The 13,249-nt window shown below is 43.5% G+C and overlaps 1 protein-coding gene across 1 annotated transcript in view; it reads left to right on the top strand.

Annotated features, from left to right (window-relative positions):
- slc12a5a (solute carrier family 12 member 5a) overlaps nt 1-13,249 on the top strand; it is a gene marked incomplete at both ends in the record, with an annotated part of 504,642 nt that overhangs the window by 456,107 nt on the left and 35,286 nt on the right. The window contains one exon of the mRNA XM_084315676.1: nt 2,813-2,959. Coding sequence (XP_084171802.1) covers nt 2,813-2,959 — 147 coding nt within the window. The remainder of the gene's footprint in view (nt 1-2,812; nt 2,960-13,249) is intronic.

The following is a 13,249-nucleotide window of genomic DNA, read 5'->3' as shown; positions in this document are numbered from 1 at the left end:
AGCAGTGTTAAGAAATATGTCCTGCAAGTTTTGTAATGTTTGAATAAGAAAGCGTGTTCCAGAGTTGGGGTGCAGCTCATGAGAAAGCTTGGTCTCCAAAACTGTTTTAGTTTGGATGACGGGACAGTGAGGGAAGCAGTGGAAGAGGACCGGAGGGATCGGGTGGGGCGGTAAGGGAGAAGGAGGTCAGTCAGATAGGGGGGGGGGGGGGGGGGGGGGGGCAGGCTATGGAGGGCTTTGAAGGTGAGGAGTAGTCATTTGAAATGTATGTGTTACTTTGGGGAGCCAGTGGAGAGAGTGGAGGACAGGAGTGATGTGGTCACGGGACCGGGTGTTAGTGAGAAGGCGAGCAGCAGAGTTCTGGACCATCTGGAGTCTATGGAGGGAGCGGGAGGTGAAGTTCTTTTTTCGACAGCTACTCAAAGTCAACAATATTTTCCCCTATAAAAATGATGAAGTCACACCATATTTTGAGTCTGTCGGCTTCGATCATGTTCCCTAAATCAAACCACGGTGAGGCTGCTGCAGCAAGGTTTTGATTGAGAACGGCATTCTCTGTGGTGTAATGATTTGACACCGAAGGCCTGTTTTCTGGCCTGTTCACTTCCTGTAGGAGAATGGATCACGGCTCGATATCGGCACAATTACTTTTTATTGGCCAAGCCGTCCTTGGCCGGGGAATGAACATGTCTCTATTATGCGCAGGGTCAACTGCGTTGTGTCCTTCAACCTTAATACGCACGCACACACACACACACGCACGCACGCACATACACACACACACACACACACACACACACACACACACACACACACACACGTTCACACACACCATTATGTAGACAGACACATACATAGGCAGACAAATGCACGCTCTCACTCTCACTCGCTCTCACACACACACACACACACACACACACACACACACACACACACACACACACACACACACACACACACACACACACACACACACACACACACACACACACACACACACACACACACACACACACACACACACACACACACACACACACACACCAAAGACCATTCTCAGAGAGACCTACGGGTGGAGAAAGCTCTCCATTAATCAGCATAGACAATGCAAACAGATGCCTGCCAAATGGAACTCGTGAGCTTGTGGTCTTTGACAGGGGAAGTACGATATGCTTGGCGCTGAAGTGGTTACAATTGTGACGACATCGTTGCTAGGCAACTGGGCAATGCGTCCTGAAGCCACTAAGGCTAACACGGTTTAGCTGAGTAAATGCAAAGTCCTAATAACAGAGGTAAAAGATGAGACCGTTGGGGAATATGAAAATCTTCCAGATATATTGTTACAAAATGTACAAACTTCTATTGCAAAACAAACTTCCATTGGCTCCGTCGTTTTTTTTTTAAACGTCATCGCCGCGTCACAAGTGGTGAACACTGAGCTTTCAGACGTGGTGAATACCACAACAGTGGCTCGTTCAGTGTTGTAGTACTCCTGATGTTCAGGACTCGTGACTCGACTTGGACATGAGCACTGATGACTCGGACTTGGACTTGGACTCGAGCAGTGACTGAAATGGTGACCGCTGTGTCATTTATGTGTCACTCTTTGACTGCCAGAGTGGAGTGGACTCAACCTTGATGACTTGGACTCGGACTCGGATTAGGGTAATGGGGACTCGAGACTCGACTCTGACTTGAGATTTAGTGACTACAACACTGGGGTCGTTCATATGGACTCTTCTCATGATCCCATTTGAAGGCAGCAACAACACACCTCCAGCCTCCGCCTATTGGTCATTGCTGTGAGATGGAACAGACTTGAAACACATTCTCACATGAGGACGTGCACCAACAGCTTCCTGTCTGGTGATCCCACACAGACTGGCGGAGAACACACTCCCACTGGCAGGAGAAAGAAAAACAAAGAAGAAAGCCTAGCAGCGCACACTCCCCCTAGCCCCCCTGGCCAGAATCTGGAGAATATGAAAAGGAGAGGGAAAAAAAGTGTCAACAAATTACAAAAGAAAAAATGGAGTAATTAAGTATTAAGTCAGAATCACATCCTTCCATCTGGCCGGACCTTTTCCTGTCATTTCCCCGATGGTCGCTTTTGACCTCTTGTTCCGTCAGTTACCAGGCAGATATGAACGGTTGTTTTTCCCAGGAGTGCTTTTATGACTTCCTGTTCCTCCATTTTGAAAGAAAAGAAAACAACATAAAAAACATGAAAGGACTGTGGACAGAATCTTTGGACCCCTAGTGGTGTTTCCTACGGTACTTACGGTGTTGTCAAGCGGTAGAGTCCTTTATCAGCACAATCCATGCTGTTCTTCAAACTGGATACCTGCAGCTCCGGCTAATTAGCCACAAAACTTTGTAAAGTAATAGGGCCACTCTTCTGTACAAACCCTGAACTAAGTGCTAAAACCTACCCCACAGTTCACCCAAAGCAAAGCAGTTTGCTTTTGAGTTTGTTTAAGTGCTTTTTTACTGTGGCCTCATTAACTTTACATTAGTTTTGTGACTTAAGGAGGAGCTGGGTAATCCAGCATGAAGCACAGTGTGGATCACGCTGAGAAAAGGACTCCACCCTTTGACGACATAGTGAACGTGTTAACCTTCTGTAGTATGGTAGTGAAAGCGTTCACCACTAGTGTGGTAGTGAAATGGTTAAAGAAATAAAAAGCAAAGCAGCAGGTCTATTAATGATTATGTCACTAACCCCCCTCTCTCTCTCTCTCTCTCTCTCTCTCTCTCTCTCTCTCTCTCTCTCTCTCTCTCACTCTCTCTCTCTCTCTCTCTCCATCCCCAGGCCCCCCAGTTGGGTACTCTGATGGGTGTCTACATGCCGTGCATCCAGAACATCTTCGGTGTGATTCTGTTCCTCAGGATGACCTGGCTGGTGGGCATCGGAGGCATCATCGGGACCTTCATCATCGTCTTCATGTGCTGCACCACGGTCAGTGTCGTCCAGTAGAACCCTACTCCCTCTTTAGGGAATATCCCTTTTTCTTTTTTAAGTGCACTTCATCCGTGGCCTTCACCTGTAGTCCCTTTGAAGGTGGTGGGAGTATTGATATGATATGATATGATATGATACATTTATTTATATTGCGCCCCTCAACCAATAGTTACATCGGCCCGGGGCGCATCCCAGGAGAGAAAGAGAAAACAAACAAAAAAGACAGGAACAAAACGAAAAACTGAAAAATACAGGCAGTCCAACCAATCAGATAGAGAACAGACAGACATAGTACACCACACATACAACAATACAAAAAACTAGCTCATGGATTGTTTATGGCGAATAGGTGGGTTTTGAGCATGGCCTTAAAGATTTCAGGTTGAGTGGGAGCTTGTTCCAGAGGGTCCGTGCTTGTCACTTGGGGGATTGGGGATTTTTAGGCAGATTTGGTTGTTTGAACGGAGGGATCTGGAGCTGGTTGATTGGACCAGGAGTTCTTTTATGTAGGCTGAGGCGAGCCCGTTTATGGCTTTGTATGTGAACATGAGGTTTTTTAAATGTATTCGTTGTTTTACCGGGAGCCAGTGTAGGGATACAAGAACTGGGGAGATGTGGTCCCTCATCTTGGTGCCCGTCACGAGCCTGGCGGCTGCGTTCTGGCCGAGTTGGAGGCGGTTTAAGTATTTGTCTGCGACACCAGAGTAGTCCAGTCTTGAGAAAATGAGGGTAAGGATGACCCTTTGAAGGTCGCTGGGGGAGAGGGATGTTTTTATTTTTGCGATGGTGCGCAGCTGGAGGAAGCAGGACTGAGCCACTGCTCGCACTTGTCTGTCTAGTTTCAGCTCAGAGTCAAAAAAGACCCCCATGTTTTATCAGGGTGGACAGAGTGCCCATGTTGTTGGTGATCTGGGTGACAGAGGTGGGTGTGCCGAACAGAATAATTTCAGTTTTGCTCACATTTAACTGCATATTAGTGGTGGGAGTATTGAGACAGTAAGATTGATTGATGGATATATTGATTGATGGATATATTGATTGATGGGTATATTGATTGATGGATATATTGATTTATGGACCCATTGCAGTTTGCATATAGGACAAACAGGTCCACAGACGACACGGTCTCCCAGGTACTACACACCCTTTCTCACCTTGACAGTCAGAAGGGGGGATATGTAAGATTGCTGTTCATTGACTATAGTTCAGCTTTCAACACCATAGTCCCCACCAGACTGGTTGACAAGCTGATTGATCTGGGTCTGAACACCGCCCTGAGCGCCTGGATCCTGAACTTTCTGACCGACAGGCCCCAGGTGGTCAGGGTGGGTGGACACACCTCCAACTCAATCTCCCTGAGCATCGGGTCCCCCCAGGGCTGCGTTCTCAGTCCTCTGCTGTATTCACTGTACACACATGACTGTCTGGCCAGGTTCAGCTCCAACTCCATAGTGAAGTTTGCGGACGACACAGTGGTGGTGGGGCTGATCTCTAACAACGACGAGAAGGCCTACCGGGAGGAGGTTGATGAACTGGCACGCTGGTGCCGGGATAACAGCCTACTCCTGAACATTTGTAAAACCAAGGAGCTGATCGTGGATTTTAGGAGAATACAGCAGGGGACACACACACCACTGAGGATAAATGGGGCTATCGTGGACAGGGTGAGCAGTTTTAAGTACCTGGGAGTCCACATCACAGAGGACCTGACATGGTCAACTCACTGTGGGAAGATACTCCACTCCTTCTATTCCGGGGCTGTAGATAGCATTCTGATTGGGAACACCACTGCCTGGTTTAGAAACAGCACGGCCCAGGACAGGAAGGCCCTACAGAGAGTGGTGCGCTCAGCAGAATGGACTACGGGTATTGCTATACCACCCATGCAGGACTTATACAATAGGAGGTGCAAATCCAGAGCCTGTAGAATAATAAAGGACCCTCACCACCCCAACAACAGCCTGTTCAAGCTGCTGCGGTCAGGCAAGCGCCTCCGTATACACGCAACAAGAACAGAGAGACTAAGGCTCAGCTTCTTCCATCAAAACAATGAACACTGATCTCTCCACACACAAGCACACATGAACACACACATACACACACACAACACAACATTCTGCACTCGCACACACACAAACACACCACAGGTCACTTTAAACACACAAGAAAAGGACACTTTAAAGGAAGGAAAATGACACTTTAAGAAAATAACTTGTTGTGATTGTTGTATAGTATAGTTAGTAACAGCAAGTATAGCATAGGGACATAGAATAAAAACTGCACATTGTATAGGAGTGTACATAGGATCCAGTGCCTTTAAGCGATTTATTCACATGTCTATTTACCATGTCTATTCTAGTTATCTTTTTTATTATTATTACTATTACTATTGTTTTATTGTACAATCGAAGTGGGCATGGCCAACCACATTTCACTGTATGCCCTGGTATGTATGTGATGAATAAAACTCTTGAAAAAAGCGAATTGATTGGTTGGTTGATTGATCGATTGATTTGTTGGTTGATTGATCGGTCGATTGATTGATTGGTTGATTGATCCATTGATTGATACATTGATTGATCCATTGATTGATTGATCGATCATTTTACATTTAGTCATTTAGCTGAGGCTTTTATCCAAAGTGACTTACAAACTGTGGGACAACCAGTCATCAGGAAGGGTACGACTCTGGCAGCTAAGGGTAAGTGATATTGTTCGTCAAATAGTGTCAAACTTGAGTGCTACACTCTGAGTGCATAGTTGTATAGACATATCTGCATGATATGTAGTAGCATAAGGATAGAAACAAAGTGGTAAGGTACATATAGTAAAATAGTAAAAGACAGTAAGAAGATTAGTTTCAATCAATCCATTTATCCATTGGTTAGATTCGATTCGATTCGATTCAAATGTATTGTCATTATACAGCACAAGTACCACAGTACAACGGAAATAAGTACAAATGTAGCAGTAAAGTGCAATATACAATGTACAGGTGGTTAAATTGGGTACAACATATACAAATTAGTACTACTGAGTGTAGTGTACAGAGTTGTAGTATAATAAATAAAGACAGTATGACTACTACTGGCCAGCAGCGTACTAGTAAGAGTAGAATATGTTCAGATATAGATATAGTAAAGGACTATGTGCAGGTAAGTACAGACAGGTGAGGATAGGTATATATGCGGTGAGAATAAATAGATATATATATATACTGTATATAGTATATACAGCATTACAGTATATGCTATCATACATAGCTATGGGTTATGTGCAGGTGCATATATATATATATATATATATATATATATATATATATATAGTGCAAGACATTTAATACATAAGTAAAAAAAAATAGTCAAGGATAACACAATAAAGCTCCAAAGCTTATTTCCCTTATTGACTTTTATTTTTCCAAGCGAGAGAAGGTTGTGTCAGGATTTGACCATCCCGAGCCGGCAAAGGGAGCACTGTCTGTATTGCATGTGTGTATAGTAACCGCTACACCGTCTCCGGACGCTCCTCACAGAGACTTTAATCACCAGCAGTGACTCACATCAGACCGTCTTAATCATAGCGTTCCGCCAGGTACGGTCATTTACAGGCGCGTAGGAGTTCCCTCTGAGCCGCGCGGTAGATCAAAGACAGAAGGGAGGATCATGGAGATTTGTGCTGGCGATGTGTGCTCTCTCTCTCTCTCTCTCTCTCTCTCTCTCTCTCTCTCTCTCTCTCTCTCTCTCTCTCTCTCTCTCTCTCGTTCTCTCTATCTCTCTCTCTCTCTCTCTCTGTCTCTCTCCCTCTCTAGCTCCCTATCTCTCTCTCTCTATCTCTCTCTCTATATCTCTTTCTCCCTCCATCTCTCTCTCCCTCCCTCTCTCTCTCTCTCTCTCTCTCTCTCTCTCTCTCTCTCTCTCTCTCTCTCTCTCTCTCTCTCTCTCTCTCTCGCTCTCTCTCTCTCCCTCTCTCGCTGGTAATGTTAATGCTGTGTAATGGCTTTAGAAGAACATTTATTTCCCATGGGATGCAACAACATCTTTAAAAAAATTAAAAAGTATTAGTATTATTATTCATTACATCCCTGATATTTTCAACCTCCCATTTATGATAAGATCAGACTTGGATCCCTGAGTGGTTCTTTATCTCTTCTCTTGTGTAGTTAGTTACACTAGATACTGATAGGCATTAGGCACACGGTTGTGTAGGCTACTTTCAAAATGTAATTCACAACAGGTTATTGATTACCTGTGTGCATCTCTAATCCGTAACGTAATCACCTTGCCTCTAAAATCCATGGTAAACTACAATAGTAAATATATTAAAAAAAAATCGATGTTCTACTGTACGGAATGTTTGTGTAATTCTTTCTTCCAGCATGGCTGCCTGTAACCATTGGTAACCATTTTCAAAATGTGTAATTTTCTGTGCAGTGGTAGAGTAGGTATAACACTGGAAAAGCACGCTATTAGTGTTCTACTGTGATTTGTTTACAAGATCCAGTAATAAGACACCAAATTATTATGTTTTTGTTGATATATATATATTTCTCACATAGCAATGTCTTTTCCATTGATGGAAGAAAGATAACTACACATACATTACATGCAAGGCCTCTATTGACAGCAGTTGACACAACAGGTTATTGATTACCTGCGTACATCTCTAATCCGTAACGTAATCACCTTGCCTCTAAAATCCATGGTAAACTGCAATAGTACATTTATTCCAATTCGATGTTCTACTGTACGGAATTTTTGTGTAGTTCTTTCTTCCAGCATGGCTGCCTGTAACCATTGGTAACCATTTTCAAAAAGTGTAATTTTCTGTGCAGTGGTAGAGTAGGTATAACACTGGAAAAGCACGCTATTAGTGTTCTACTGTGATTTGTTTACAAGATCCAGTAATACAAGTTGTTTTTCAATACATGAAAGAAAATGTGATTTGAGATATTTGTAAATGTACTGTTCAAAAAGCTAAGAAAGGGATTAAAAGGAGGTGTATTTCTATTATTGGGGTTAACTTGTGGAACAATGCTGATATACAGTTAAGAATGAGTAATTCGCTTTTGGTTTTTAAGAAAATGGTTTGTAAAGCTATTTTGAAAACTACAAGGGTGAATAATACTGTTTTTAGCTATTTTCTTTTAGAATACTGGTTTGGAGTCTTAATTTTGTTAAAAATATAGGACAGGCATGTATAAGCATTATGCTTCAGTCTGTACCTTTTCAGTCACTGTAAAATCAAATATTGTTAAATGATTGTGCACACTTGTATTGTGTGAGATGATGACTGAATAAACTACTACTACTACTACTACTACTACTACTACTACTACTACTACTATACTACTACTACTACTACTACTACTACTACTACTACTACTACTACTACTACTACTAGATCCAGTAATAAGACACCAAATTATTATGTTTTTGTTGATATATATATTTCTCAAATAGCAATGTCTCTTCCATTGCTATGTACAAAACTATGGTTGCTATGTTACAGGCAGCCATGCTGTAAGAAATAGAACTACACATACATTCCATGCAAGGCCTCTATTGACAGCAGTTTCAATATGTGATATAATTGCAAATAACATTTTGTGTCTATAAAAAAAAAAAAAGACAATTTACCTTTGAACATGTTTTCATAGTAATCCAACCAATATTAACCTTCACAAGTATCTGTGATTCTGTATCTGTTATTATTTTCTTTTACTGTAATTGACCAATTTTCTTTCTGACCTGTAATTTAATTACATACACAATGAATTATTAGAGCCTCAAAGTGGATGCACCGACCACCAATTAGGGCTTTACATGGATGCCATGACATTAGTGACCTGGACAGTGCCTTGTACAAAAAGGTTACTAGAGAAGTGGGCTAGGATGAAGAGTATGTCATTGACCAGAGGGAAGGTAGTAGAGAGAAACTACATAGATGAGGAGGGAATTCCATCGGTTTGGCGATGGGAGTGGATTTCTTCATTGAACGCTTATCCTTATCATTAGGGGTCAAGTATCTTGTGTTTTATTGAGGTGTTGGTCTGACAATGTGGCAGTACATCACAGCAGGCCCAGATCAGCCCTGTTACCCCCATCACCCCCCCATAGCACTGTTGTCAAGATGCTGAGAGGTTGTTACAATATGACTGTGTTTGACTTGTGTGATGGCTGTTTTGCCTCCCTATGCCTTACATACTATCTTTACCCGCCGTGTTAGAAGAGAGGTGCACTTACATTTCCCTGTAGACGAGATTCTATTGAAAACCTGTCAACTTACTGTATGTCAACAGCAAGTTTCTCTCTCTCCATCTTTCTCTCTCGCTCTCTATTTCTCTATCCCTCTCTCTCTCTCCCTCTCTCTCTCTCTCTCTCTCTATATATATATATATATATATATATATATATATATATATATATATATATATATATATATATATATATATATACATATCTCCCTCTCTCTCCCTCTCTCTCTATCTCTCTATCTCTCTCCCTCCCTATCTCTCTCTCTCTCTCTCTCTCTCTCTCTCTATCTCTCCCTCTCTCTCGTTCTGGATGCACGGTCAACAAACACATTAGATTTGAATTCAGAGCTCGTTATGTGTGGCTCAGTGATGCAGCTGGTGCAGAGAGTCGATAACATCCAGCAGCAGTGTATGTGTTATGTGGTTAGTACCGTATTGGTCCCAATAGAAGACAACCCTGATTTTAAGACGACCCCTCTTTTTCAAGACTCGTTTTTGGAAAGAAACTAACTTTTTTGAAAACCAAATCTAGTTTTTATAAAGAAAATAATTGTATTTGAAAATAATGATAATAAAACACATTGTTTTATTGAATGTAGGCCGTCTTCTAGCGTTACACTCTGTAACACTTGGACCGCCAGAATTGCCGCACCCCCTACAAGCCGCCACAACGGTCTCGGACCATCGTAAAAGAAATGCACTGAAATAGATGGTAATAATAACAGCTAATAAGCAGGTCTATATGCTACTTTGATTTGGCCATTCATGAAGATCTTCTTATGAAGAAATAAAAGACAGGCAGCTTCGCCTATTCTGTGGTTGTCGACTCGCAAATGATGAGGTGCAATCGGGGAATGCAGACACACACACACACACATAGTGAGAGAGAGAGAGAGAGAGAGAGAGAGAGAGCGAGAGCGAGAGAGAGGGATGGGGTTGTGGTCTCCCATGTGGAGACAGAGAAAAGAAAGGGAGACAGTGCGAGGTGTTATAGAGAGGTAGAAAGGAGAGAACTAAAAGATCCAATAATTTGCTCAGGCAACAGTCACACAGACGAGAGTTGTGTCTACAGCTGGTGAACTCGACGCTCTTGGCACTCAGGAACCGCTGTCTCTGTGAGAAGATTATAGGCAGTTTCACCTATATGGTGTGGGTCGCCGACGGGGAACACACACACACACACACACACACACACACACACACACACACACACACACACACACACACACACACACACACGCACACACACACACACACACACACACACACACACACACAGAGCGGAGAGTGAGTGGAGAGACAGAGAAAGGGGAGGGACTGTGGGAGACAGCGCAAGGTGATAGAGATACAAAGTAGAGAGAGAGCTGCATGTTCGGTGTGATCTGTTGAATGTTTAATGACATTCAAAAGACTAGGGCGACGCCTCTTTTTCAGATTTATTTTCCAGGAAAAAAACCCTGTCTTATATTCGGCACAATACGGTAGTACAAGTCAGATATCATATTACACGTTTGTGTTTAAATGGTGTTTTTAGTTTTCTAAGGTATATCATACATGTCAGGGGGGGTATCAATTAGATAAGTGGTGTTCCAAGGCATGGGCTAATATATGGAATATAAAACATATATAGGAAAGAGGCCATATGGTTATATTCATATTCATTTTTTTGATCCACTTTTTCTCCTCCTGTTTTTCTGTGTTTTTTTCCCATCCCAACTTAGTCGTTATGCCAATTCCCCCCCCCCCCTTCCTGGTCGTTGCTCGCATGTGCCCCCCACTGGTCGGTCTAGGGAGCCCTGAAGTCTATCAGATGCTTCCTCAGAGACATAGGAGACAGCCAGCAGCATCTTTTCACCTGCCAGCACGGACTCTCATTGGTGAGGTGTAATGTGTGGGAGGTCACACTACCCTCAACATCTCCCTCCCTCGCTGTGCAGGCGCCCTGACCGACCTGTAGGAGTCGCTGTTTACAACGACCAGAATACCACCCCACCAGCTTCCCTCCCGCTGACTCTGCCATTTGAGCCAGTATGACGGCCGGCCAAGCCGGAGGCAACGCTGACAGCCGGATTCGATACCAGTGTCTCTCGCGTTGGTGACGAGCGCTTAGTCCGCTGCGCCACCCAGCCGCCCTGTTATATTCATATTCATATACGAATTTTCAGTCAATCCATTACATTTGATTAATTCTCTACATTTGATAATTTATTACTCAAAATATTCTGTTAGTGGCTTACCTCGCCACAGTATGTGGTATTATTATTTATTTTCTATTGTCTCATCATGCTATTTCATCTCTGTGTGTTTACATATGCATGTGTTCACCGGCCTACACATGAAAGTGGCTCTCAGGTTTCTGTGTTCAGTTGTTGTTTGTTTGCTCGCATGTCCTCTATGTGTTTGCACGCCTGTGTGTGTGTATGTGTGTCCATGTGTATGTGTGTGTGAGTGTGTTTGTGCAGCCTAGATTTTCCTGTAGCAGAGTATATTTATAGAACAACCCCCTCAAATCCTTACCGTAGCTAACTGCCCTGCACAAACACACATTTGGTATATGTTTCTCTGTGACAGAGTCAGTAGGCTGTAGATGACGTGAGAGCTGCTATGACCATATAAGGCAAGACCGGAGTTTTATTGTCTTAATGACAACAAGCAACTCCACCGGTAGATGCTACTGTATGTGCCTTGAGAGCTCCTATGCTATTCCACATCTCTTTATCTCTTTGGTTCTTTAGAAGAAATAGTGCACTTCTCAGTATTTCCCCTGCAATGACAAATATTGTGTTGATGAAAAGCTCAAAATGTAGAATGTTACACAGAGAAAAGGAAACGCATCAGAGATCAAAGCTGCTTCAGAATAAGTGGAAAAGAGAGATTTAAGCAAACACACACACACACATGTGCTTGCACATACACATTCACATACTTACACACACACACACAGTGATATGTGCCTTACACACCTACGTTGGCAAAAGGCTTAAGTGTGTTAAATACACACACAAGCACACACGCACACATTCCCCATCAGACACACACACACACACACACACACTCAGCAGCTCAGTCCTGGGGGCGATAGGCTGGAATGTGATCAATGCGTGAGGAGCCCCCTCCTCTATCTTTGTCTATCTCTCTCTTTCTATCTCTCTCTGTCTCTCTCTCTCTCTCTCTCTCTCTCTCTCTCTCTCTCTCTCTCTCTCTCTCTCTCTGTCTCTCTCTCTCTGTCTATCTCTCTCTGTCTATCTCTGTCTATCTCTCTCTCTCTCTATCTCTGTGTCTCTCTCTCACTCTTCTCCTTCTGAGCTTCTTACATAACACATAACCACCCAGCCCTCCAGGGGCTGCCACCACCACACTGAGAGAGAGAGAGAGAGAGAGAGAGAGAGAGAGAGAGAGAGAGAGAGAGAGAGAGAGAGAGAGAGAGAGAGAGAGAGAGAGAGAGATGGTGTGTGTGTGTGTGTGTGTGTGTGTGTGTGTGTGTGTGTGTGTGTGTGTGTGTGTGTGTGTGTGTGTGTGTGTGTGTGCGCGCGTGCGTGTGTGAACATGCTTGGTCACGTGTGCATGTAAGAAGGAGAGGAAACCACACGACTGAATCACACAAGCATAGATATGAACAAACACACACACAGCACAGGAGAAGATAATATACAGTGTGAGTGTTGTGTCATGTATTATTCATATGCATGCATGCAAGATATCCTCATGCATAGATTATCAGTAGCAGAGGGATGATGCTACATCACGGCACCGCCATGTTCCACTTTACCCCCTTCTCCGACGGAAGATCTCCACAAAACATTAACGAGCTACATTCCCACAATCATTATCAAGAACACACACACACACACATCTCTGCTGCACCGTGCCATCACACTGTACGACCATCCGACCATTATTAAGTCTGCATTCTACCGCAGAGCGAGCGCCGTCTGTGTGACTCTGTGTTAAAGCTGCACCCTTCTTCACGCCATGGAACCGCGCGCCGCCACAGCTGTGTGTGTGTGTGTGTGTGTGTGTGTGTGTGTGTGTGT

The sequence above is a fragment of the Notolepis coatsorum genome (assembly GCF_963971535.1).
Source record: "Notolepis coatsorum genome assembly, chromosome: 6".
Classification (NCBI taxonomy): Eukaryota; Metazoa; Chordata; class Actinopteri; order Aulopiformes; family Paralepididae; genus Notolepis; species Notolepis coatsorum.
This window is presented reverse-complemented; position numbering and strand designations above follow the sequence as displayed.